This window comes from Colobus angolensis, unplaced genomic scaffold (assembly GCF_000951035.1).
Source record: "Colobus angolensis palliatus isolate OR3802 unplaced genomic scaffold, Cang.pa_1.0 Scaffold48, whole genome shotgun sequence".
NCBI classification, from domain to species: Eukaryota; Metazoa; Chordata; class Mammalia; order Primates; family Cercopithecidae; genus Colobus; species Colobus angolensis.
Window position 1 is genome coordinate 11,985,033 of NW_012118265.1, and position 25,728 is coordinate 12,010,760.

At 37.2% G+C, this 25,728-nt stretch overlaps 1 protein-coding gene across 1 annotated transcript in view; it reads left to right on the top strand.

The window, feature by feature from the left end:
• Nucleotides 1-25,728, top strand: part of RSRC1 (arginine/serine-rich coiled-coil 1) — a 411,611-nt gene that overhangs the window by 209,159 nt on the left and 176,724 nt on the right. Inside the window, exon 6 of the mRNA XM_011959037.1 lies at nt 20,134-20,185. Within this exon, the coding sequence (XP_011814427.1) occupies nt 20,134-20,185 (52 nt within the window). The remainder of the gene's footprint in view (nt 1-20,133; nt 20,186-25,728) is intronic.

A 25,728-nucleotide genomic window follows, 5' to 3' on the forward strand; every position in this document is an offset into this window, starting at 1 on the left:
GGGAGGCTGAGGCAGGAGAATGGCGTGAACCCGGGAGACGGAGCTTGCAGTGAGCTGAGATCCGGCCACTGCACTCCAGCCTGGGCGACAGAGCAAGACTCCGTCTCAAAAAAAAAAATAAAATAAAATAAAAGTAGAACTTAATTTATGTCATTTTTTAGGTCAGCAAAGAGGAGTCACAAAGAGACTAGCAAGAAAGAGAGAGGGATCTCTGTTTTAGAATGAAAGCCCAAGAAATAATGTATTCATTATATATATTTATCTTACTTTGACTCTACATTAGAATTTTAGAAGAAATATACCATCATAAATTAGCAATCAATTTTCTGCCAATACTTTTTAATCATAACTAACAACACCCATAGTTTTGGACTTTCGTGAAGTAGAGATCTTTAGTTATGATGAATTGTGAAGTGGTTTTGTGACTATACTAATGTCGACTAAAACATCAGTGTTTGATCATCTATGTCATTTTCACTTATTACTTGAGCCAGTTATTGATTCTAGATCTCCTGGAGCAAAGAGCTAGTACATTTATTCATTATAAATTTCACCTCTTAACAAAATAAATCCTTAACCTCATGGTAGGAGCAGGAGTGGGTGTCAAAAGTTAGATTACAGGCAAAACTTAAATATTTCTTAAATAGGGAGACTATTTTTGCAATTTTAAAAGCAAATTTAAATATATGAAAATGTGTGATATAAACATACTTTATACTTAATTATAAACTTCAAAATTTTTTATTTACTATTTTCCTTATCTTTTAAAGATTTTTTTCCTTTTATCATAATACCCATTTTTCCCTGGTCCATCCATTCAAATTTGACTTAGAAAACAGATAGGATTAAGGATAAAAAAGAGAAAGAAAAATTATTACCATTTTGCTATGTATTTTTCTATCATAAGCATATTATTTTGAATTTTTTTTTTTTTTTTACAAATCTGGATCATTTTACATAGGTAATTTTTTAAAAATGTAATGTTAGCATTTCTGCATGTTATTAAACGTCTTTACATTTAAAAAATTTACTATTATGCTACTTCCATCATGGATTTGGACCATAATTTATTTAACCACTTTTCTTTTGGGGATACTTTTCTGTTTTTAGAAACATTGTGATGAGCACACTTGCGTAAGTAAGGAAACCAAAGCCCTCAGTCAATACTAGAATGCAGTTCTTCTGACATCCAATTAATCTTTTGTGTTTTGTCTTTTTTCCTACCATATAAAACTGGTGATCACTATGAAACATGCCCTCTATGCAAATATTCCATCTAGAAAATCCCTCAGTAAATTATTCAAATAAAATTATTTTTTGTAACACATTTATAGTAACATGAAATAAAGTATGTATTTGATCTTTTTTAGTTGGTTAATCTATATTAGTGTATATTTTGAACACATCAGTTCAGACAGGTGGATATTTAATATATGTTTTTTCGGGCAAAGCATACTGTAAAAAACATTCTAGTACTTTTATCAGTTTTCATTGAGTGAGGACAAAGCTTCAAAAAAGTGAATTTGAAAGCTCTATCAGAGGCAAAGTAAAGTAACTGCATTCAAAGATAGAAATTATAACTTGGAATAAAAACACAGAAGGTTTTCTCAAGGGAATTAAAAATCTGTGTGAAGTCTGTAAAGCAAAGAGAGAAATAGGTAGACTGTTCCAGGTAATTGGTGCTGCAGTAGAACACCATTCCCTTTCCAGCAGTCATACAAAGGGAGACAAAGAAGTTGAAAGAAAAGTAGCACAGAGAATGAGTTTCCTACAAATAACCATTGCAACACTACAAAAGGATTTAAAAAGTGGGAAGTATTATTTTAAATTGAATCCTAAAAGGGTCAGGAAAGGTATTTATATAATTGTTTAAAATAAGGTGTTTTCTAGAACATCCTGAAATGTTAATATTTATGGACTAAAAAATGTGCTGATACTTAAAATTGTGGTAGCAAAAAAAGAAGGCTATAAAGATACTAAATAAAAGAAGATACTAAAACAGGGTTTAAAACTATATGAAGTTTATTTTTATTATGCTGCCACACATTTTTTCATTTTAGAAAAAATTTAGGAACCTTTGAAATTATTTAAACTTTACTTTTTAAAGTATAAACAACTGTTACTAAGTCTAATTTCATTTTACCCTCCATGTCATGTCTAAAAGTATTAGTAAACATAACTAGTTTTGTGTGAAAATATTTTAAAATTTTGTAGAGGTCTAATGTCATAAATAACTGATGCATATTGAAAGCTTTAATTTCTTGCTTTTATGGGAGAATCTCTTGGTTTAGCTATTTTACACAGGTCTCAATTTCTAACGGGGTTTTTGTTTTGTTTTGTTTTGTTTTAAAGATGGAGTCTCACTGTGTTGCCAGGCTGGAGTGCAGTGGATCTCAGCTCACTGCAACCTCCGACTCCCTGGTTCAAGGGATTCTCCTGCCTCAGCTTCCTAAGTAGCTGGGATTACAGGCACGTGCCACCACACCCAGCTAGTGTGTGTGTGTGTGTGTGTGTGTGTGTGTGTGTGTGTGTGTGTGTGTGTTTGTTTGTTTTAGTAGAGACAGGGTTTCACCATGTTGGCCAGGATGGTCTTGATCTCCTAACCTCGTGACTTACCCGCCTCGGATCCCCAAAGTGCTGGTATTACAGTCGTGAGCCACCATGCCCAGTCACTAACAGGGGACTTTTAAACATTTCTGCTTAGTGGCATAATAGGTAGCCATTACAAATACACTGTGGTTTGTCTGTTGTTTCTTCCATTTCCTGTTTGCTTCTAAACTTGCATTAAAATAGCCAAAGTTTTTTCCTATCTCTTTGCCTACTTTGATTCCACAGAGTGGAGAGAATTTTCTACTTCATCTACTTAACTTTCACATAATGCTGTTTCCTTTCCAAATCTAAGCCTTAACTTCTGTTAAAAGTTGGTTTGAATAATGAGGCTCCAAAGCTAGAACTAGAAATAAAGAAAACAAAGAAATGGAGAGGGTACTCATTCTGAAAGAATAGAGAGGTGGCAGTCTGTAGCATTTTTAATAAAGATTTTGAATATTCTGTGAATTGCGAAGCAGACCATACTGTATCCAACCAACCAAGGTGGACGTAGAGAAAGATGGTGGAATTTCAGCAGTTTTATAACTAAGAATGACTGGACACGAAGGAAATTCTAAGTAGAGGGTTTGGCATGAGTGAAAGCAGAGGGAGGAAAATGCAGGGCCCAGTTGAGAAGTAGTGAAAGACCATGTATTGCTAAAAAGTTGGCTATGAGTGTGAAAATGGTTAAAAATTACAGTGAAAGAATAAGCTTGGGATATTATTGATAGCATTGAAAATTAAAGTGATAAGTCTATGCTTAATTCTGGAAGCAGCGGAGGGTCATTGAGGTATTTTTTTAAGGTAAAAACTAAGTTGGAGTATTGCTTTGTGAAGAGAATTTATCAGCTGTATATGGAATGGAAAGGCTAAGCAGAAAGGATCTAGATTTGGAGTCAGTAGTAGTCTAGATCGTGGGTCAGCCTGTTTTTATGAAGGGCCAGACTTAGGCTTTATGGGCCATGTAATCTCTATTGCAACTACTCAATTCTGCCACTTGGAGCCATAGATAATTTGTAAATAATAAATACAGCTGTGTATTTGGTGTTTTGTTTTTTTTTCCAAAGTAATTTGTTTAATCGATGAACAGTTAGAATCTATGAAAAATTGCCATATCATTCTTTTGATACCTTTGGAAGGGTCTTGGGAGTTATTGGGTAATGATAGTAGAGATTCTGGAACTTTATTCTTGAGGCCTCTAGATCAAGTACACAGTAGCATCCACTCAGTCAGGCTGACTGCCAGAGATTTAGAAGCAGCAATTCCGGAGGAGGACTCATTTAATCCGAAACTGTAAGCCCTGCTGCCCGAATGATATGCTCTGCACTGACACGTCACTTACCTTAGGGCGGATTTTGCCTACTCACTTGTCTGTGCCTGCCTGGGCAATGAGGAAGATGCTACAGTTGTCCTCTGGGTAAGGGCACTGCAGGTCAGCTGGGAACAGGTACACCCTGTGGTCCTACAGCTTCAGAGGCCTGTCCATCCATTGGTCCAGCGCCTGGCTGCCTTTCTTTCCTGACAGCATTGTTTTTGGTTTTGCAGTGGTGGAGGATGAAGATCAGGGTGAGGTGGGGAGGCCAATCATAATGTTCTGGGGTTCCTCTGGGAGGTTTTGGTTGTGAGGTAGGGCAATTAAATCGCTGGGCTCTGTGGGATTGCCAGGAAATTCTTTGACCTCCAGCTCCAGAGGGTCACTGGGGTGAGACCACACATTGGGGTCATTGCTAATGGCACTGAAGCATCTGTAGGTCCCTGCCCATGTGGAGGTGACATGGTTCATGAGGAAGTCAGCCTTGTGTTCATTGCCCTGGGATGTGGAGCTTTGGTTCTTGGTGGTGTGAAATCCATCTTCTTTGGTGAGAATAAACAAACCAAATTCAAATTTTGAGAAACATTGCAACTTCATATTCTCTCCTGATGCCACCTCACTGCTTGGCATGATTGAGAAAAAGGGGTTGTCATAAGCTGTGGTCATCACCAGCTTCAGTGCTTCACTCAGATTAGTGGTCTCTGCTTCAACAGTAACAGTGGTACAGCCCTGACCTGTCTGGCAGCATCTCTGTGATATTGCTTTTGTTCATCTTCCAGTACTCATTTATTTCTGTTGGAGAGCTCAGGGCTTTCCACTTTGCATATCCTATGTGTTTCAGTTTCTGATGGCCCTTGACACAGGATGCTCACAGTCTTGTTAGATGAAATAATTGAACCCGGCAGAGCCATGATAAGAGGTTGGGGGAGATTTGCCTTCTGTGCCTGAGTTATTCTGGCATAGATAGGACCCAAGACAAAGTAAGGTAAGAAGAACCTCATTTATGATCCTGTGTCTAAATAGGCTCCCTGGCCTCACCAATACTGCTCTTAATAAAGAACAGGTCCTCTGCCATGTGAGAAAGATCTGCAGGAAGTTGTAGGAGTGTCCCGCTTCCCACGCAGAGAGCGAAGACATTCCACATCCTCTTTCCACATGCTCATTCCACCTCCTTCCTCCTGAGTGGGGCTGCAGAAGTACTTGCTATCATGAAGACATGCATCATCTGGACTTCCAACTAAAATCAGTCTCTTGTGATCCCTTTTTTCTGTCCCCAATCCCACATCAGCATTTTAATCTTTGTATAAAGCATGGGGTAAGAGAGTCAAACTAAGTAACAGGACAGGGAGAACTGCCAATCTGAGAGCTGCTCTGAAACGCTATGTGGGCACATGGCCCTTGCTTCTTAATGCTGAGCTTCCATCTCTTTACAAACATAATAGGGGAATGATGATGAGTTCCTGCACATCTGTGATCATAGTGGGTACAAATTGTCCAGAATAGGCATTGTTGGAGAGGTGGTAGAATAATTATTAGTTTCCCTTTCTGTGTTTCTAACATATTATTAGCACTGAATCTGTCCATGGGGGTCAATTTTGACCTAAACAAGATACCTCCATTATGTTAAGTCCTTCCTGTGTTCTAAAACCTATCTCATCCTGGCTGAACCTTACTTAGTAGCTATGCTATTGATTCTCCTAGCTAAACAGGTAGCCTTGATGTAAAAATCTTACCTTCATTATACCCTCATGAAGCACGTCTCTCCAAAAATCTGAAATAATTTAATAGCTAATGCTTTACTGAGTTTTCATTTTATGATGGTTACATGGAGAAGGATTACATTTAATCTGTACAAAATCTGTGGTAGATTGAATTATTATTCTAAAGTTTTAAGTCAGCTCTTAATACATTAGACCCTGAGGCTTTTGTATGGCTATGTATTTTTGTAGTATACAAGCAGTATCACTGAGCAGATAATAGTATCGGATCATGAATATGGGCTCTCAAACAAGTCCTCAAGGATGTTGTAATCTTTGGCTCAGTTTCACCTGTATAGTTTAGCATCCTCATCTATGAAATACATATATAAAATGGCATCTTTCTCTGGTTTTTAATAAAAACAGCTATTAAATAGCTTTTTCTTTTTTTGCAAACCCCTTAAACTGTTTAGAGAAAATGTTTGATAAAACTCTTAAGATGAATTTGCTATCAAGAATGGAAAACATGTTCTTGAGTTTTTTTCTTTTCTTCTTTTGGTTTTTATTTAAACCAACTTGGTACTAAGTTCTAGAGGCAAGATAAATCTACTTTTGAGCTATTTGTAATATCTCTAGCTTAGACCTTGATCCTAAGAGATAAAATTGTAGTAACTGTTAAAATGAAATGTAGCTAGAAATATGATAAGCTGTTGATATGTGTCTCTGTCATAGTGAGATTACATTTACTTTAAAGGAAACTGCACAGTACCTATACTGCAAATATGTTTAGCATTTTTTGAAGTTGTACATCTGACAAAGCATGATTAAAATTAGCTTTTTAGATGGTGCTTACAACTTTTAAGGTCATTAATGGTAGCATCCAAAGACTAAAGGGAATTTAGTTTTAACTCTGCATAGTATTTTCTGGCAATTAAAAATGATTAGATTTATCTTTTTTCCCTGTGAAAGTTAATGAGCAAATGGATCTCAAGCTGTTGTAAGCAGTGTAGTGTTGTTAAGGCTTAGGTTTTGTGATCTGAATTAAAATTCAAGTTCTGCCACCTTGTCAGCTTTGTCATTTTTGGTAATTTATTCTTCCTCTAAAAGATAGCATTAAGAATGCCCGCCTTGTTAGGAATGTTGTGAGAATTTTGTTAAATGAGGTATGTAAAATGTTTACTATGGGATCTGGAACATTAAAAGCATACAATAAATAACTATTAGATTTTTTCAAAAATGATACTAATATTTTTCAGGCAGCTAATGTTCTATTTCAGGAATATCTGTCATGTTGTCTGGGAAATATATGGCACATAGAAGTTATCACTTATGTGCATTTGGAGCTCATGAGATCACTTTAAGAATTGCCATTGTATTACCAAATAGTTTGGTTAATTAACTTATTATTTATAATGTAGATTACTTGGTTTATTATTACCACATGTAATTTCTCTTACACTATTATCATTCCCTCAAACATCCAGCTCTTTGAATTGGATAAATCCTTCCTAAGAGATAGATTTCAGTGAAATTGATAATTCAGAAGTAAATTATGTATGACACTAAGGAGTATTTTAAAATTTACAAGGAAGTTTATTTCAAATATATACTTACTGATCACCAGCTGTATTTCAGGCACTCTCCAAGGTGCTAATGATACAGAGATATAAGATAGTGGTTACTTTCGAAAAGCTCATAGCCTGGTAGAAAAGACAGACAACAGAACGATTAATTAAACTGAAAATGGTAAGTGTGCTGATACATGTTTCCCCAGGGCATTACAGGAACACAGAGCTGGAAATTGTAATCATCAGGAAGAGAGTTAGGGAGAAAATAAGCTAAAACTGATGAGATTTTCTGGAAGTGATGTTACTTGAGCTGAACTTTGAAAAAACACTCATTAGCTAGGAACAGGAAGTTATGGAGACAAAGGCAACATATAGATTTATATGTAGATGAACTTTGAAAAAACACTCATTAGCTAGGAACAGGAAGTTATGGAGACAAAGGCAACATATAGATTTATATGTAGAGTGATACGGTTTGGCTGTGTCCCCACCAAATCTCAACTTGAATTGTATCTCCCAGAATTCCCACATGTTGTGGGAGGGACCCAGGGGGAGGTAATTGAATCATGGGGCTGGTCTTTCATGTGCTATTCTTGTGATAGTGAATAAGTCTCACAAGATCTGATGGATTTATCAGGGGTTTCTGCTTTTGCTTCCTCCTCATTTTTCTCTTGCTGCTGCCTGGCCAGGCATGGTGGCTCATACCTGTAATTCCAGCACTTTGGGAGGCCGAGGCGGGCGAATCACAAGATCAGGAGTTCAAGGCCAGCCTGACCAACATGGTGAAACCCTGGCTCTACTAAAAATACAAAAATTGGCTGGGCGTGATGGCATGTACCTGTAATCCTAGCTACTCAGGAGGTTGAGGCAGGAGAATCGCTTGAACCTAGGAGGTGGAGGTTGCAGTGAGCTGAGATCACACCACTGCACTCTAGCCTGGGTGACAGAGCAAGACTCCATCTCAAAAAAAAAAAGACAAGAAATGCCTTTTGCCTCCCACCATGATTTTGAGGCCTCCCCAGCCATGTGGAGCTGTAAGACCAATTAAACCTCTTTCTGTTCCCAGTTTTGGGCACGTCTTTATTAGCGGCTTGAAAACGGACTAATACAGTACATTGGTATCAGTAGAATGGGACGTTGCTGAAAAGATACGTGAAAATGTGGAAATGACTTTGGAACTGGGTAACAGGCAGAGACTGGAACAGTACCCTCCTGTGGAGGAAAATGTGGGAATGTTTGGAACTCCCTAGAGACTTGTTGAATGGCCAAAATGCTGATAGCAATATGGACAATACAATCCAGGCTGAGGTGGTCACAGATGGAGATGAGGAACTTGTTGGGAACCGGAGCAACGGTGACTCTTGTTACGTTTTAGCAGAGAGACTGGCGGCGTTTTGCCCCCACCGTAGAAATTTGTGGATGATTTAGGGTATCTGGTGGAAGAAATTTCTAAGCAACAAAGTATTCAAGAGGTTACTTGGGTATTGTTAAAGGCATTCAGTTTAAAAAGAGAAACAGCATGAAAAAAGTTCAGAAAATTTGCAGCCTGACTATGCAATAGAAAAAAAACATTCTCTGGGCAGAAATTCAAGCTGGCTACAGAAATTTACATAAGTAGCAAGGAGCCTAATGTTAATCCCCAAGACGTGGGGAAAATGTCTCCAGGCCATGTTAGAGACCTTCATGGCAGCCCCTCCCATCACAGGCCTAGAGGGCCAGGAGGAAAAAGTGGTTTCATGGGACAGGCCCAGATCCCTGTGCTGTGCGCAGCCTAGGGACTTGGTGCCCTGTGTCCCAGCCACTCCAGCCATGGCTGAAAAGAGCCAATGTACAGCTCAGGCTATGACTTCAGAGGGTGGAAGCCCCAAGCCCTGGCAGCTTCCATGTGGTATTAAGCCTGTGGGTGCACAGAAGTCAGGAATTGAGGTTTGGGAATCTCCGCCTAGATTTCAGAAGATGTATGGAAATGCCTGGATGCCCAGGCAAAAGTTTGCTGCAGGAGCAGGGCCCTTGTGGAGAACCTCTGCTAGGACAGTGCAGAAGGGAAATGTGGGGTGGAGCCCCCACACAGAGTCCCTAGTGGGGTGCTGCCTAGTAGATCTGTAAGAAGAAGGCCACCATCCTCCAGGCCCCAGAATCATAGGTCCACCGACAGCTTGAACCGTGCACCTGGAAAAGCCATAGACACTCAATGCTAGCCCATGAAAGCAGCCGGGAGGGAGGCTATACCAGGCAAAATCACGGGTGGAGCTGCCCAAGACCATGGAAACCCACCTCTTGCATCAGCGTAATCTGAATGTGAGACCGGGAGTCAAAGGAGATAATTTTGAAACTTTAAAGTTTGACTGCCCCGTTGGATTTCGGACTTGCATGGGCCCTGTAACCTCTTTCTTTTGGCCAGTTGTCTCCCATTTGGAATGGCTGTATTTACCCAATACCTGTATCCACATTGTATCTAGGAAGTAACTGGCTTGCTTTTGATTTTACAGGCTCATAGGTGGAAGGAACTTGCTTTGTCTCAGATGAGACTTTGGACTGTGGACTTTTGGGTTAATGCTGAAATGAGTTAAGATTTTGGGGTACTATTGGGAAGGCATGGTTGGTTTTGAAATGTGAGGACATGACATTTGGAGGGGCCAGGGCAGAATGATATGGTTTGGCTGTGTCTCCACCAAATCTCAACTTGAATTGTATCTCCCAGAATTCCCACATGTTGTGGGAGGGACCCCGGGGGAGGTAATCAAATCATGGAGGCCAGTCTTTCCTGTGCTATTCTCGTGATAGTGAATAAGTCTCACAAGATCTGATGGGTTTATCAGGGGTTTCCACTTTTGCTTTCTCCTCATTTTTCTCTTGCCACCACCGTGTAAGAAATGGCTTTCACTTCCCAGCATGATTCTGAGGCCTCCCTAGCCATGTGGAGCCATAAGTCCAATTAAACCTCTTTCTGTTCCCAGTTTCGAGTTTGTCCTTATCAGCTGTGTGAAAACAGACTAATGCATAGAGATAATATATTTTTATTAACATGCATGGCTATGTGACTTTCAGCAAGTTATTTATTTTGTTTCACAAGATTGTTGTTAGTATTAAAAGAAATAATAGACTGCAGCTTCCAGTCACAATGGAGTAACCAGGATCAGATTTACTCTCCTTGAAACAACTAAAAACTTGGACAAAATATTTGAAAAAACAGCTCTCGAGACAGTGAGCATCAAATATGAAGTATGATGATTCCTGAGAGATGGAAAAAAATGAGGTGATTCCTATGGTTGCCTCAACTTACTGCCTAGAGAAAGTTTCTAGATCATGCTACAAAGAGGAGAAACCCAGGCAGAGCCAACTGGTCTCCTTGAGTTGAGAAGATGGAGCTGTGAGACCAGGGAGGCCAAAGCATCTGTGATTCACAGAACAAGTTACCAGAGAGGAGTGAGCTGCAGGAGATCTTCACAGGGTGCCCCTTGAGTATGTAGCAGACTACTAATCAGTACATGCATAAGAGGAAACTGAAGCTTGGGAAATAACCACCTGAAATGATTAGTGGGAACAATAACTGGTACTCACGCACGGTTCCTGTTCTCAACAACTTTCATGGTGTTTAAATAGAGTACTAAAAACCGTCTTCCCTTAATAGTGGGGGGAAATTACAGAGGTAAAGCTGTTCTGGTCCTGCGTAACAAAGCAGGATGCGAAGGGATCAAGCTACTTTCCAAGTACTTTAACTGTGTCCTAGAACAAAATTCCAAGTCTGTTATAGGAATACAAAAATATCTGGCACTGACACAAAGAAATGGCTGACATCCTATCAAAAATGACCAAAGGCAAGAAAATATATATTAAAGAGAAAGCAAGAAAATACACCACATGTTAAAGAGAAAAATCAGGTGAAACTGACCCAGGATTGACACAGTGATAGATTTAGTAGACAAGGACATCATTAATAGAGTTATTATAACTGTATTGCACCTGATCAAAGAGCTATACTAGAAAGAGTGAACATGCTAAGTAGAGACATGGAAACCATTTAAAAAAAAATTCCAGACATGAAGACTATACAGCTGAAATGAAAAATACACTGGATGAGATTAGAGGGTATGATACATTGTAGAAAATGGATTAGTGAGCCAAAAGACATAGCAAAAGAACTATCCAAAATGAAACTAGAGAGAAAAAGAAGGCTTAAAAAAGAAGAGCATTTGTGAGTTGTGGTACAACTTTAGGTAGCCCACCATACAATGTGCATGTAATTGGAGTTGCCAAAGGAAAGGAAAGGAAGCAGCAGAAAAAGAGAAGAATGAATAATAACTGAAAATTTTCCAAATTTGATAAAAACTGTAAACCAACAGACTCAAAAACTCAGTGAACCCCAAACACACAAAAAAAGATGAATGAGGCTGGATATGGTAGCTTACGTCTCTAATCCCAGCAGTTTGGAGGCCAACATGGGTATATCACTTGAGGTCAGGCCAACATAGTAAAACCCCATCTCTACAAAATATAAAAAAATTAGCCGGACATGATGGCATGTACCTGTAATCCTCGCTACTTGGAAGGCTGAAGCAGGAGAATTACTTGAACCCGGGAGGCTGAGGTTGTGGTGAGCTGAAATAGTGCCATTGCACTCCAGCCTAGCCGACAAAGCAAGGGCTCCATCTCAAAACAAACAAAAAAAAAGATGAATGAAATTACATCAAGTCATATCATAATCAAAATGCTTTTTAAAACCAGTTATGGGAAGGAAAATCTTAAAAGCAGAGAAAAATATATATTCATTATTATGCATAGAGGAATGCAAATAGGTATGAAAGCAGATTTTTCATTGGAAACAATGCAAACCACAGACAGTAAAGTAACATCACTAAAATACCAAAAGAAAAGTTTTATAAAATTTGAATTCTGTCACTTGAGATAATTTCTTTCAAAAATGAAGTCCAAATGAATATTTTTAAAAAGACACACAAAAACTGAAATAACATCACCAAATAACCTTCACCACAAGAAATGTCACAGGGTGCTTTTTTCGCATTAGGAAAATGACACCAGATGAAAACCTGGGTTGACATGAGAGAATAGAGAAGGAAATGCTAACCACATGGATAAATATGTCTCTTTAAAAGATAACTTCTTAAAGCATCAACAACAATGTTTTGTGGAGTTTATAGCAATATATGACAACAATAACAATAATACTGAGGAAGCTTGGAGGGGAGAAATGAACGGAGTATTGTAAGGTTTTGATAGTATAGAAGAAATGGTATAATGAAGAGTTATAGCCAATAAGCCAACAAGGAATATAAAATAGCATTATAAAATACCCCATCTAGGCCAGGCGCAGTGGCTCATGCATGCAATCCCAGCACTTTGGGAGACCGAGGCTGGTGGATTACCTGAGGTTGGGAGTTCAAGACCAGCCTGGCCAACATGGTGAAACCCCATCTCTACTAAAAAATACAAAAAAAAGAAAACTTAGCCGGGCATGGTGTCGGGCACCTGTAGTCCCCGCTACTCGGGAGGCTGAGGCAGAGAATCACTGGAACCCAGGAGACAAAGGTTGCAGTGAGCCAAGATTGTACTACTGCACTCCAGCCTGGGTGACAGAGCGAGATTCTGTCTCAAAAAAAAAAAAAAAATCCAATCTAAGAGGAGGCAGAAAAGTAAATTGCAGTGTGGTAGATTAATAATTACAGTAAGTGTATGTTGGTCTAAACATTCCAATTATAAAACACAGTTTTTCAGATTGTATAATAAAGCAAGATCCAACTATATTCTGCTTACTTAAAAAAGTACACTTTAAGTATATAAGGACATTAGCAGGTAAAAATAGTGGAAAAATATATACCAGGCTAAAACTTAGTAATGTTAAGATGTCAGTTCTCCCCAAATTGCTATGTAGAGTTGGTTCAATCCCATGCATCCTCCCAGCAGGGCTTTAAATAAAAAAAAAAAAAGGACAACTTTATTCTAAAAATTGGGAATGCGAAGGAGCTAGAAGAGCCAAAACTGCATTGAAAAAGAAAGTTAGAGGAGTTACTCTATCTGATTTCAAGAATTAATACCAAGCCATAATAATGAAGACAGTAGGGTCTTGGCATCACTATTGACAAACAGATCAATGGATCAGAATCTAGAGTCTAGAAAGAGACTTATCATATATGTGTATATAGATATGGTAAATTGATTTTTGAGAAAAATGCAAAGTCAGTTGAGTAAAGAAAAGATAGTCTTTTCCACAGATGATGCTGGAACAATTTGATAGCCATATATAGTACCCAAATAAAAAGGGGTTTAAGTGCATATCTTGCACTGTATTTAAAAAATTAATTGAAAGTCTTCATAGAATTAAATGTAAAACAGAACTATAAAACTTCTAGGTATAAATACAAGAGAAATCTTTGTGACTTCAGATTAGGTAAAGATTTCTTAAATATACCACCAAAAAAGCCTGATTCCTAAAAGAGGAAATTGGCAGAGTATGGTGGCTCATGTCAGAGTATGGTGGCTTATCCCATCACCTTGGGAGACCACGGCAGGCAGATTCCTGGAGCCTAGGAGTTTGAAGCTGCAATGAGCTACAGTCCTGCCATTGCATTCCAGCCTGGATGACAGAGCAAGACCCTGTCTCTTAAAAAAGAAAAAGAAGGCGAAGGAGAAGAAAGAAGTAGGAGAAGAAGAAATTGATGGATGGGATTTCTTCAGAAGTCCAATTGGACTTTACATATAAAATTTGCAAACTGTATGTGAAATAAATTACTTTTATTAAAGAACTCTGGAAACTCAATTTTGAGAAAACAATCTAATAAAAATTGGCAAAAGATTTGAACATCCATTTTACCAAGGAAGATATATGGATAATCCGTACATGAAAAGATGCTCAACACCATTATTCATTAAGAAAATATAGACCACAATGAGACACCACCACACACCTACTAGAATTTTGAAATTGAGAAGACTGACTCTGCCAAGTGATGGCTGGGATGTAGAGCAACTGTAACTCTCATGCCCTACTGGTGGGAAAGTAAAAACACTTTGGAATAACTTGGTAGTTTCTTAAAAAGTTAAACATATATTTACCATATGACTTAGCCATTTCAATTCTAGATATTTACCCAAGAGATATGAAAGCACATATTTATACAAAGATGTGTACCTGAATGTTCATAGCCCCTTTTATAATAGCAAAAATTGGAAATATTTTGAACATTTATTGATAGGTGAATGCATAAAGAAATTATGGTATATCCTTACAGTGGAATACTACCCAGCAATAAAACAAAATGAATTGTTGATAGACATAATAATATGGATAAGTTTCAAACTAATTGTGTGCTGAATTTAAAGGCCAGATATATTAAATATATACACTTTATTGTAGTTCAATTATACCTCGATAAAGCTGTCTGAAAATGTTTTAGGAAAAGATAGGAGTAACACATGTGCTTGGCACAATGTAGACATTTTAGTAAATAGTGTATCTTTCTTTACATTGTTATTTTGACTCTGTCTCTCATTATACTGTAAGATCCTTGAAGTCAGGAACTGTATCTTTTCATCTTTTTATTCTCAACTTGTAACACAGTACCTTAAATAGAAGACATAGTTTATAAAACTTTTTGAACAAATGAAAGTAATAAATTTCAGATGATTGAATGTAATGACAAGACTGTAAAGGGCCCAGTAGTACTCTAGCACCATTTCCCTATGAGATGTGAAGTTATTTCAACTGTACATTCTTGTACATTCGCTTCAAACAGGAAATTCCAATTACTGTCTTATAAGTAGTTTAAAGGTTATTTTATATTCTTTTTGTATAAAGAAAACATAATAATATGGAATTGAGGACAATATCAAAAAGTCTAAATCTAATCTTAAATCTGATCTTAATTTTTTTTTTTTTTTCTTGAGATGGAGTCTTACTCTGTCTGGAAGCAGGAGTGCAGTGCACAATCATAGCCCACTGGAACCTCAAACTCCTGGGCTCAAATAATCCTCCTGCCTCTGCCTCCCAAGTACCTGGGACTACAGGCTTATACCTGTAGTGCAACTAATGGCTAATTGTTTTCTTGTTTAGAGACAGGATCTTGCTTTATTGCCCAGGCTGATCTTGAACTCCTGGCTTCAAGCAATCCTCCTGCCTCGGCCTCCCAAAATGCTGGGATTACAGTCGTGAGTCACCACACCCACCCCAAATGTTATTTCTCTTATTTAAAAAAAAAAAAATTTGAATTTTTGTGATTACATAGTAAGTGTATATATTTATGAAGTATGTGAAATGTTTTAATATAGGCATGCAATGCTTAATAATCACATCAAGGTAAATGGGATATCCATCCCCTCAAGCATTTATCCTCTGTGTTACAAACAATCCATTTATACTTTTTAGATATTTTTAATTTAATTTTCTTTGTTACCATATCTTAATTTTGATTTTTTGAAACATTGCACATCTAATTTATTTCCAAGTTTGAGTTCTTTTTAGCTCAGTCACAGTCTTTTCTTTCAGACTTTCTACTTTTCTCTCGTTAACCTCAAAAGTGTTGTTGGCAGATGGAATGACTTTAACTTCATCAACTTTTAGAATTTCCATAGTGGTGGCCAGGGGTTTAGGGAGCTTAATACAAATAGAAGTGAGAAAGATAAACAAATGGTTTCAATAGTTTAGTATGTAAAACTAGTTTATATAAGGATAGGCTTCTCTCTTATCATTAATATATACTCATGGGTGGCTCAAAGGATTATGCTGGTTGTGAATGTATGCTTTGGCAGTATTTTGAGAATCTAGACATGCAGTAATTTATAAGGAACTCAAGGGATAAGAATAAATCCAGAGTCAGGAAAAACTCTAGACATTGAGAATGGTCATCTCCACAAGCCATTATGAGACTAACCTATCATTTGGTTAATCTTAGAAGTTTTTGTGTGTTTTTTTTTAATTATCTTATTTTATTTTATTTTACTTTACTTTTTCTTTTGGAATCTGGAGATACATGTGCTTTTTTGTTACATGTTTATTACATGTGTAATGGTGGGGTCGGGCTTCTAGTGTACCATGATCCATATATTGGACATTGTACCCAATAGGTAACTTTTCACCCCTCACTCCCCTCCCAACCTCCTCTCTTTTGGAGTCTCTGGAGCCTGTTTTCTCTATCTTTATGTCCATGTTTACCATTTGTGTAGCTTGGCTTTCACTTATAACTGAGAACATGTGATATTTGACTTTCTGTTTCCATGTTAGTTCACTTAAGGCAATGGCCTACAGCTTCATCCAGGTTGCTGCAAAGGACATGATTTGGTTCTTTTTTTATGGCCGCATAGTAGTCCATAGTGTACATATACCACATTTTCTTTATCCAGTCAACTATAAGTGGGCACTTAGGTTGGTTTCATGACTTTGATATTGTAAATAGCGCTGCAATAAACATACAAGTTCAGGTGTCTTTTTTATAGAATGATCTCTTTTTTTTTTTTTTTTTTTTTTTTTTTTGAGACTAAGTCTTGCTCTGTTGCCCAGGCTGGAGTGCAGTGGCACGATTGCGGCTCACTGCAAGCTCCGCCTCCCGGGTTCCCTCCATTCTCCTGCCTCAACCTCCCGAGTAGCTGGGACTACAGGCGCCCGCCACCTCACCCGGCTAGTTTTTTTTTTTGTATTTTTAGTAGAGACAGGGTTTCACTGTGTTAGCCAGGATGGTCTCGATCTCCTGACCTCGTGATCCGCCTGTCTCGGCCTCCCAAAGTGCTGGGATTACAGGCTTGAGCCACCGTGCCCGGCCATACAATCAAATTTAATTTACTGGGTCAAGTATATTATTTTGGACAATTTTTTTTTTAAACGGAATCAAAACTCTATATGCATTTATATATATGTGCATTAATTGATTTTATTTCCTGAGTATTCTAGTGGTTTAGTTAGAATGATCCTGAGATTTGGAGTCAGAGTCTTAGTTTTAGTTCATCATTTGCAAGTAGAGGCAAGTTACTAAACTGCTGTTATTTCCTGGTTTTCTTTGTCTTTGAAATATGAATCCTGTATTATAAATTGTTGGAATTATTAGTGAAAAATAAATATATCTTAATGGGTATATTTATTATAAACATTAGCCATCAAGACTTTCCTAGCTGGGCATAGTGGCTCACATCTGTAGTCCCAGCTCTTTGGGAGGCCAAGGTGGGAGGATTGCTTGAGGCCAGGAGTTTGAGACCAGCCTGGGCAACATGGTGAGACACCAACTCTATGAAACAACAGAAAAAAGGAGCTAGGTGTGGTGGTGCACACCTGTAGTCCTAGCTACTCAGGGAACTGAGGCAGGAAGATTACTTGGGCCCAGGAGTTCAACACTGCAGTGAGCCATGATCACACTACTGCATGTTAGCCTAGGCAACAGAGGGAGACCCTATCTCTTACAAAAAAGAAAAAAGAAGCTTTCCTTAGGAATGGTAGTGACTATATCTTCAAGATAATAGTTATAGATATGGAGTTGAAGAAATCTTCCAGGGAGGGAGATTTCATGGGCTAGAAGACTTTGGCAGTATTGCTACTAATATTTTATGGAATGTTGGGTATACATGATTATGTATATATTTTCTATGTCTTAAATATTTCTTAATTGGTAAAAAAAAAAATTTTGCTCATGAAATATCTTAACCAGTAATATGTCTAGGATTTTTCTATCGAAAGACACTACTTACAAGGACACTCTAACGTGTATGCTTCCTAATTCTTCACTTGCTTAGGATCTGCTTGAATCTGGCCCATAAAAGTACTGTATTTACCACATTCTGTACTGGTTTTCATGGTGACTTAAATGCTTGTGAAAAAGTAAAATATTTCATAACCGTGGGCTTGCATTTCTGCGTGACCACAATCAGTTGGTGCTGGGTATCAGCTGCTTCTTTTAGTTGGGGCATGTGCTTCAGAGTTCTCCATACTTCCCTGTGCTTTCTGATAGTAATGTCAAATGTCATTTGCCATTTATCATCATAAATGTGTGCATTAATGGCTTGATACTTGTAGACATTTTAGTTTATGACTTTTATATTCAGTAGATATCACAGTCTTCTGATATTTTGCTTTGATATTTTAATTTGATGTCACATATTTCCAATACTTTATAACTTTATAAAGCATGGTTACATACATTTTCCCTTAAACATACGACATAAAGTATTCTTTATTGCTTGTCATCTCCTCCTTCTCTAATAACCAATTAGTCCTTTTGTTTTACCAATTAAATATTTCTCAAATCTGTGTTGTCCTGTTTGACCTTTCTGCTATTCTTTCAGCTCAGGCCCTCCTCTCACCTAAAATTCATTAATTGCCACCTAACTGAGCTCCTTGCCTCTAGACACGTTCCTTTCAATTCATCCTCAAAAATATTGCTAATGTGATGTATCAAAGTGCAGATATGATCACATCACCCCTTTGTTTAAAGTTTTTCTAAGTCTCTTCATCTTCCATGGCAGGGGTTGACACACTTTTTTTTTAAGGTCCAGATAGATACTTTAGACTTTGTTAGTCCTAAGATTCCTGCTACAAATAATGAACTCCTATTGGTGAGTTGATCGCAAAAGCCAGTAGGCACTATGTAAATAAATGGCATGGCCTATGTCCCAGTAAAACTTATTTATGAAACCAGGCCACTGGTCCAGGTCTGTAGTCTCTTAATCCCTGTTCTGTGATATAAAAGGTTCTCCCAGTCTCCTCACTTGTCTCATCTACCACTCTTCAATCTTGTTTCCTATAGGTTTTTCAGAAGGATCATTCGAATTCTTAAACTTTTCTGAGCACAACATCGTCTTTCTATATCCAGTTATTTATTTTATGCAAGCTGGGTTTCTTTTTACAAATAGCAAAATATTCTAGTGTATCACATAAATTATTAATTTTGAAGTGATATGCATATATAAAAATGGGGTTATTTTGTTTATTGCAGACCACTTTATAAATATAAGGATTGAAGTCTCAAGTATGGACAACTGTTTTTTTAAAACAGGTCTTTAGTAAAAAGTCATAGTCTTGACATAATTCATGACATAATTTGTTGTTTAATATGTTATCCGAAAATCTCAGAGTGCAGTCACTGGTAGGAAATTAGTTTAGTTTCTTTTTCTTTTCTTTCTTTTTTTAATAATGAAGTCTCACTCTATTGCCAGGCTGGAGTGCAGCGGCGCGATCTTGGCTCACTGCAACCTCCCAGGTTCAAGCAATTCTCCTGCCCCAGCCTCCCGAGTAGCTGGGACTTTAGGTGCCTGCCACCATGCCCAGCTAATTTTTGTATTTTTCATAGAGACAGGATTTCACCATGTTGGCCAGGATGGTCTCTATCTCTTGACCTCGTGATCCACCCGCCTCGGCCTCCCAAAGTGCTGGGATTACAGGCGTCAGCCACTGAGCCCGGCTGGAAATTAGTTTAGTTTCATTGTTATCAACTGTATTGAATCAAGGTTCACTGAAAAAAACAATTTTAGGAGAGTTCATAGGAGCTGGAAGCATATAAGCCAAATTGTATCCTATCTTCATCACAGTTGTTCCTTTAAATTCCAGTTAGGAAAGCTAAAAATTGGTTTTAGAGTCTGACTTGCCTGAAATATTGAACTTAAAGGTTGCTGTTTAAATTCTCATAGATTGCTTGCCTGTTTCTATGTGCAAAGAAATAACACAATGTAAGAATATGTTCTTAAATGTGTGTGCTTTGCCTTGTTATTAAATTTCAGTTAATCATGTTATTGCAATTGGTACAATGTTGGATAGTAAGCAAAACTTTTTCCAGGAAAAAAAATTGAAAGCAGCTTATCATTCTTGCATCATATAGACAAATGCAAGATGTGATGGATTTTAATACAAATTATGTTAAAGCTCTTTAAATTTCCTAATATTTGCAAACAAATGCATTCATTTAAAACTACATCTATCAAAACTGACGTGTAAATGTCTTGTATGGTTGATTTTTTTTTTCTTCTTCTTTTTTAGCCACCAGCTGAACAGGCCAAAGCCAGACTACAGCTGGTTCTTGAAGCTGCTGGTAAGTGTTGATAATTAACTTTTATTAAATGAAGAAGTGACAGGTAAACCCTAGGCTGGTAGCATGCTTAGAAGTGAGTCAAAAAGAAAACTATTTTTATATATCCTCACAAATTTATCAGATCTATATTATATATATGGCCATATATTATCTGAAATATTTATTGCTGCGGTATAATGCTAAGTGTATTGCTAATAGGTCATTCTTTACCTTTTCATTTATAAAATTGGCTTCAGTTTTAGTTTTTTATTTTGACGAAGCCCAGTTGATTAATTTGTCTTTTATGTACTATGGTTTTGCTGACATGTTTAAAACTTCTTTGACTAATCCCAGATTATGATTTTTTTCTTACATTTTCTTTCTTTTGAAAGAAAAATTAAAATGGAGGAGTCTTAAATGTAATGTGTAAAACCATAAAACTTTATATTTTATGGCTTTTATTTATATAAAATATAACTTTATATTTTATGGTTTTGCACGTTACATTTGAGACTAATTCTTCCATTTTAATTTTTTAAATAAGGTGTAAAGTTTAGGTTGAGATTGTCATTATTCTAAAGAAAATGAGATCAGTGTCATTTAGTGATTTCCCCAATTACATTGGACTAACTCACTGGACTGTATGTTCTGGATACCATGTACTCTTCAAGTGCTGAATGTGTTATTTCTCAAAGTCAAATAATGCTTTGACTTTGATTTTAGATATCATGTTCTCTTGCATATAGACATTAAATACTTTACTTTTTAAAAACATATAAGATCTATATTTTCTGAGTACTGATATTTTACTTTGAATCTTAATGTGCTCTTCAAAAATGTATATAATTTATTCAACAATAAGTTGTAATGAGTAGTGCAGTAGTCCTCTCTTATACATGGTGGATATCTTCCAAGCGTCCAGTTGATGTCTCAAACCATGGGTAGTACAAAACCCTGTATCTATATCTATACTTATCTGTCATATCTAATTTATATCTGTATCTAGATACACACATACATATACACATGCTGTATCTTTTCCTATACATACATACCTATGATAAAGTTTAATTTATAAATTAGGTAAGAGATCAATAATGATAATAAAATGGAACAGTTATAATAATATACTTTAATAAATATAAATGTGGTTTCTTTCTCTTTGTCTCAGAATATCTTGTACTATAATCACCTATTTTTGGACCACAGTTGACGGCAGGTAACTGAAACCACAGAAAATGAAACTGCAGCTGCATATAATGGGGGACTACTGTATATATTTCTTAAAATTTTTTACTATACAGAGCCCATAATTTCCAGCTGGAAAAATGAGAACTCTATTTTAACATCAAAAGTTAATTTCAGACCACCAAATGATAGTAGTTATGTTTTTAGGATTCATTGATCAAGAAAATACATATGTGCATATTGATTCAAGGATCTCTTGCATTAGCTCTTTGTGTTCTCATTTAAAGTATACACAGTCTAAAGATTGGGAAGTCCAGTGTGAACGATATACTAGCTTCCTGAATTACTAATAGAAGTAACTTACCATGTAGGTAAAAAGATTGACAAATGTTTTAGTTTTGATGAAGTGTCTCTGTACTCCTCCTTATTACTCTAAAAATAATTTATAGTTTATATTTCTATCTTACTTGTTTTATCTTTAGAAAACATTACTTACTAAAATTTTGTTAATTTTTAAAAATATTTTCACTCAAATGAAGTATACTGTAGGATGTCTAATTAATTTGATTCTTTATCATTTACATAATATGCATGGCATTTTGCTTTGAAAAAATATTTCCAGCTCATACTTGAGTATTCCAGCTCATAACTGAGTAAACCCTTGCTTTGAAGGAAAATATTTATGTTGCCTAGCACAGAAAACATTTGTTTCCACAAATGCAATTTTAAATAATTTTATTTCATAGTTTTATTCAGTTTAGCATGATTTTGAAGTACACTAGAAAGTAGATGTGATACTCCAGACCTCACAGTGTATAACTTGCTTATATCCATCTGAATTGTCATCCCTTACATTTAACTTTAATGTTGTAAATTGTACCTAAGGATAAAGAGCTAGATTCTGTGAATTTGAGAAACGTCCAAAATTATGACAATTTTCAAGTTAAAACACTTATTTTGGCCTAGGCCTAGATAAGCAAAAGACAGACCTTAGCTAAATGTTCAATTTTTTAAGTCACTCTTTTTTATTGAATATTTATGTTGTTCATCTTTTCTCTCTTACCAGTAACACTGTAATGAACATCCTCTTATACATTGTGTTAGTCATATTTTATTTTATTCTGGGGGAGATTTGTTACTATAGAAATGAGTTTGTGAGGTCAGAGGGTATTAACATTTTAGGCTGGTCCGAAAGTAATTGCGGTTTTGGCTAAACCTCAGTTACTTTTGCACCAATTTAATAGAATGGCTTTTTGTATATTTTTGCTGAATTGTTTTATAAAGCTTTGTGCTGCTTTTCATTGCCACTGGTTAAGTAATCGTTTCACTAGAATTGTTTTTTGATACCAGTTCTGTGAATATATTGCTGTATAATGTGATATAACATATTACACCTTTTTGAAAAATAATCGTTTTATTTTTAATGAGAACTTGTGACATAGTAGAGGGCAAGTAGATGGATAGGCAACTTACTGTCAAGGTTCTAGTTCTCTTTTTGGTGATGAATTTTAAGGTGTTCATTATATTGTTAAAAATAAGCAAATAAATAAGAAGAACTTGAGACCTGTCTGGTAAGTTTTGCAGTCCAGCCTAGTCTCAAGGTTGAGATAAATGGATAGGGAAGTCTAGTAGTAGCCATTGTCACATTGGAGTTCACTGAGGTTCCTAGGAAAAAGACCTTGATTTGGGGTCCTTAAAAGTGGGCATGGACAAAGACTTCTGGCCTTATGCTAGATTCTTGAGGCAGGATTAATTTTAGCCTTACAAGCAGCATAACTTGATATATAAGGTTCATATGTAGATATCCTTCTGATTAGACTTAGTTGTTTACTCTAGCTCTGAGTCCCAGAAGAAAGTTTTATGTTTAACTATTGCATTGTAATTGATTATATTAGTAAATGTTAATAATGTTACTGGTTTGGAATTAAAATCTCTTTCGAATATTTAGCCATGATTTTTAGTGATGTGACTCTGAAAGTCCATATGAAAGACTAAAATAAGATTAAACAAAATGTAACTATAGTGTGTTACGATTATTATATCAAACAAATTTGAGTCTGAGATTTTATTGTATTTGGGTTAGGATCATACTTTATATGTACTAAACTATTGCATATTTGTACTTTGGTTGAAAACCTTGAACATTTTATCTTTGACTCTTTTATAGGCAATAATTCACCTAGACTTAATGATTCTGATTTTGAAAAATTTTTTGTATTTATCCCTTTATTGTCTCTCCCACTGCCATCTCCTTAGTCTAGATGCCAAACATATCACTCACGGCTTATTCCATTACCTCCTAATTGGCTTCCTGCTTCAATTCTATTACTTCTCTAGAGAGACGCTAATGAATAGTGGAAAGATCCTAAGCCTGCCATCACCACTTGCTCTGTAACTTTGAGCAATTTAATGTTTATTGTTTAGCCAAAACAGAGGGTTTTTTTAATCAAATATGACAGATGTGTGTTTTTTTCTAGTTCATTGAGGTGAAATTTACATAACATAAAATAAATTATAATTGCTTAAAGTGAACAATTCAGTGGCATTTAGTACATTCACAGTGTTGTACAACCATCAACTCTATCTACTTCTAAACAATGCCATCACTCCAGAGTGAAACCCCTTACCTACTAACAGTTTCTCCCCACGTTCCTTTCCCCCAAGCCCTTGACAACCACCTTTCTCCCTCTGTCTCTATTTGTCTATTCTGGATATTTCATATAAATGGAATCCTACAATATGTGACCTTGTGTGTCTGGCTTCCTTCATTTAGTATGTTTTGAAGATACAGACACATAATATGTCAGTACTTCATACTTTTTTATTGCTAAATAATATTTATACACACACACACACACAACTTGTTTATCCATTGATGGAAATTTGGGTTTTTTCTACCTTTGTTCTATTGTGAGTACATTTGAATATGTGTATATATGTACTTGTTTTGAGTACCTGTTTGGAGGTTTTTTAGGTATATACCTAGGAGGGTGATAGTGGAGTCATTTGATAATTCTGTGTTTAATTTTCTAAGAAACCACAAAACATTTTCCACAGCAGCTGAACCATTTTACTTTCCCACCAATAGCAGTGTATAAAACAGTTCCCCCTATTGCCTCAGCTACACCATATCACACATTGAAGTTACCTATTCGAAAGTATTTATATTTGAGGGCTTCTCTTTCCCATAATTTCTCTATCTGTAAGTGGGAAAGATAATAACTACCATGTAGGGCTGTTATGAAAATAATAACATGTGAAATACTTAGCCGAGAGCCTGAAAAGTGGTAGCCACCAGAAAATGTGTATTTCATCTTGATTTTTGTGGACACCACTGCCAGATGATTCTTTGGTGTTATCAGATCTTTGGGTTGTTGCTTTTCTGGCCGGAAAACTCTGTGTGGCTGCTGCAACAGAGCAGGTAGCAGCACGGGCACCCGCTCTCTGAGTGGCTACGGCTGGACCAGGCACACTACAAGCAGCTTCCACAACTGGCACCCAGGAACACGGTGGCACCCGGAAGCTTGAAGATCCCGGGAACTGCGGGGTCCCAAGGAGGGAGCCACAGTCCTGGTTCTAGGAGCTTCTGGGTCTGAGCTCCCCAAAGCACCACAGTTTTTCTCTCCTTCTCTTTGCCTTCAACATGGTGAGCAAGGAGCATGTCTCAGTCCTGTTTGTGTTATAGCTCTTTTAGCCTCTCTATTCATTGGGTCCCGAGTTCTTGTCCTGCAACCAGGAAGAATTAGGTACACAGACAAGTGGGGGGTGAGCAAGATGAAGACGAGCTTTGTTGAGCAATAGAATAGCTCAGAGGGGACCCACAAAGGGTAGTTCTTTCCACAGCCAGAGTGTCCTAATGAGTGTTCAGCTCCTGATAGAGAGTAGCTCCTCTCTGCTAGGCAGGTTGTCCCAACAAGTGTTCAGTTCCCAGCAGAGAGGGTAGCTCCTCTCTGCTACTGGTCATCCCATGGTCTGCAGCTCTCTGCAGAGAGAAGGCCCTAAAGTGGATGTCTCCTCTCTGCAGGCAGGTCATCCCATCATGTCTGCAGCTCTCAGCAAAGAGGAAGCCCTAGAGTTGGTGGCTCCTCTCTGTTGGCAGGTCCTCCCCCTTGTCTCTGCGGTGCTCAGCAGAGAAGGTAGCCTCTCTCTGCAACTGGTCCTCCCATCTTCTCTCCATCCTCTTTTCTGCTCTGGCTGAGCCCAGGGCTTTTATGGGCCTTAGATGGGGAGGAAGTGCACACTGATTGGCCCATGGGCAGCCATGGGCAGGCCCAGAAAAGGCATCAGAAGTCCCCACTACAGTCCATAGGACTCGCAGCCCAGCTACCAGCCTTCAGGCCCTCTCTGGATTGAAGGTAGAGCCTCACCTGTCCCCT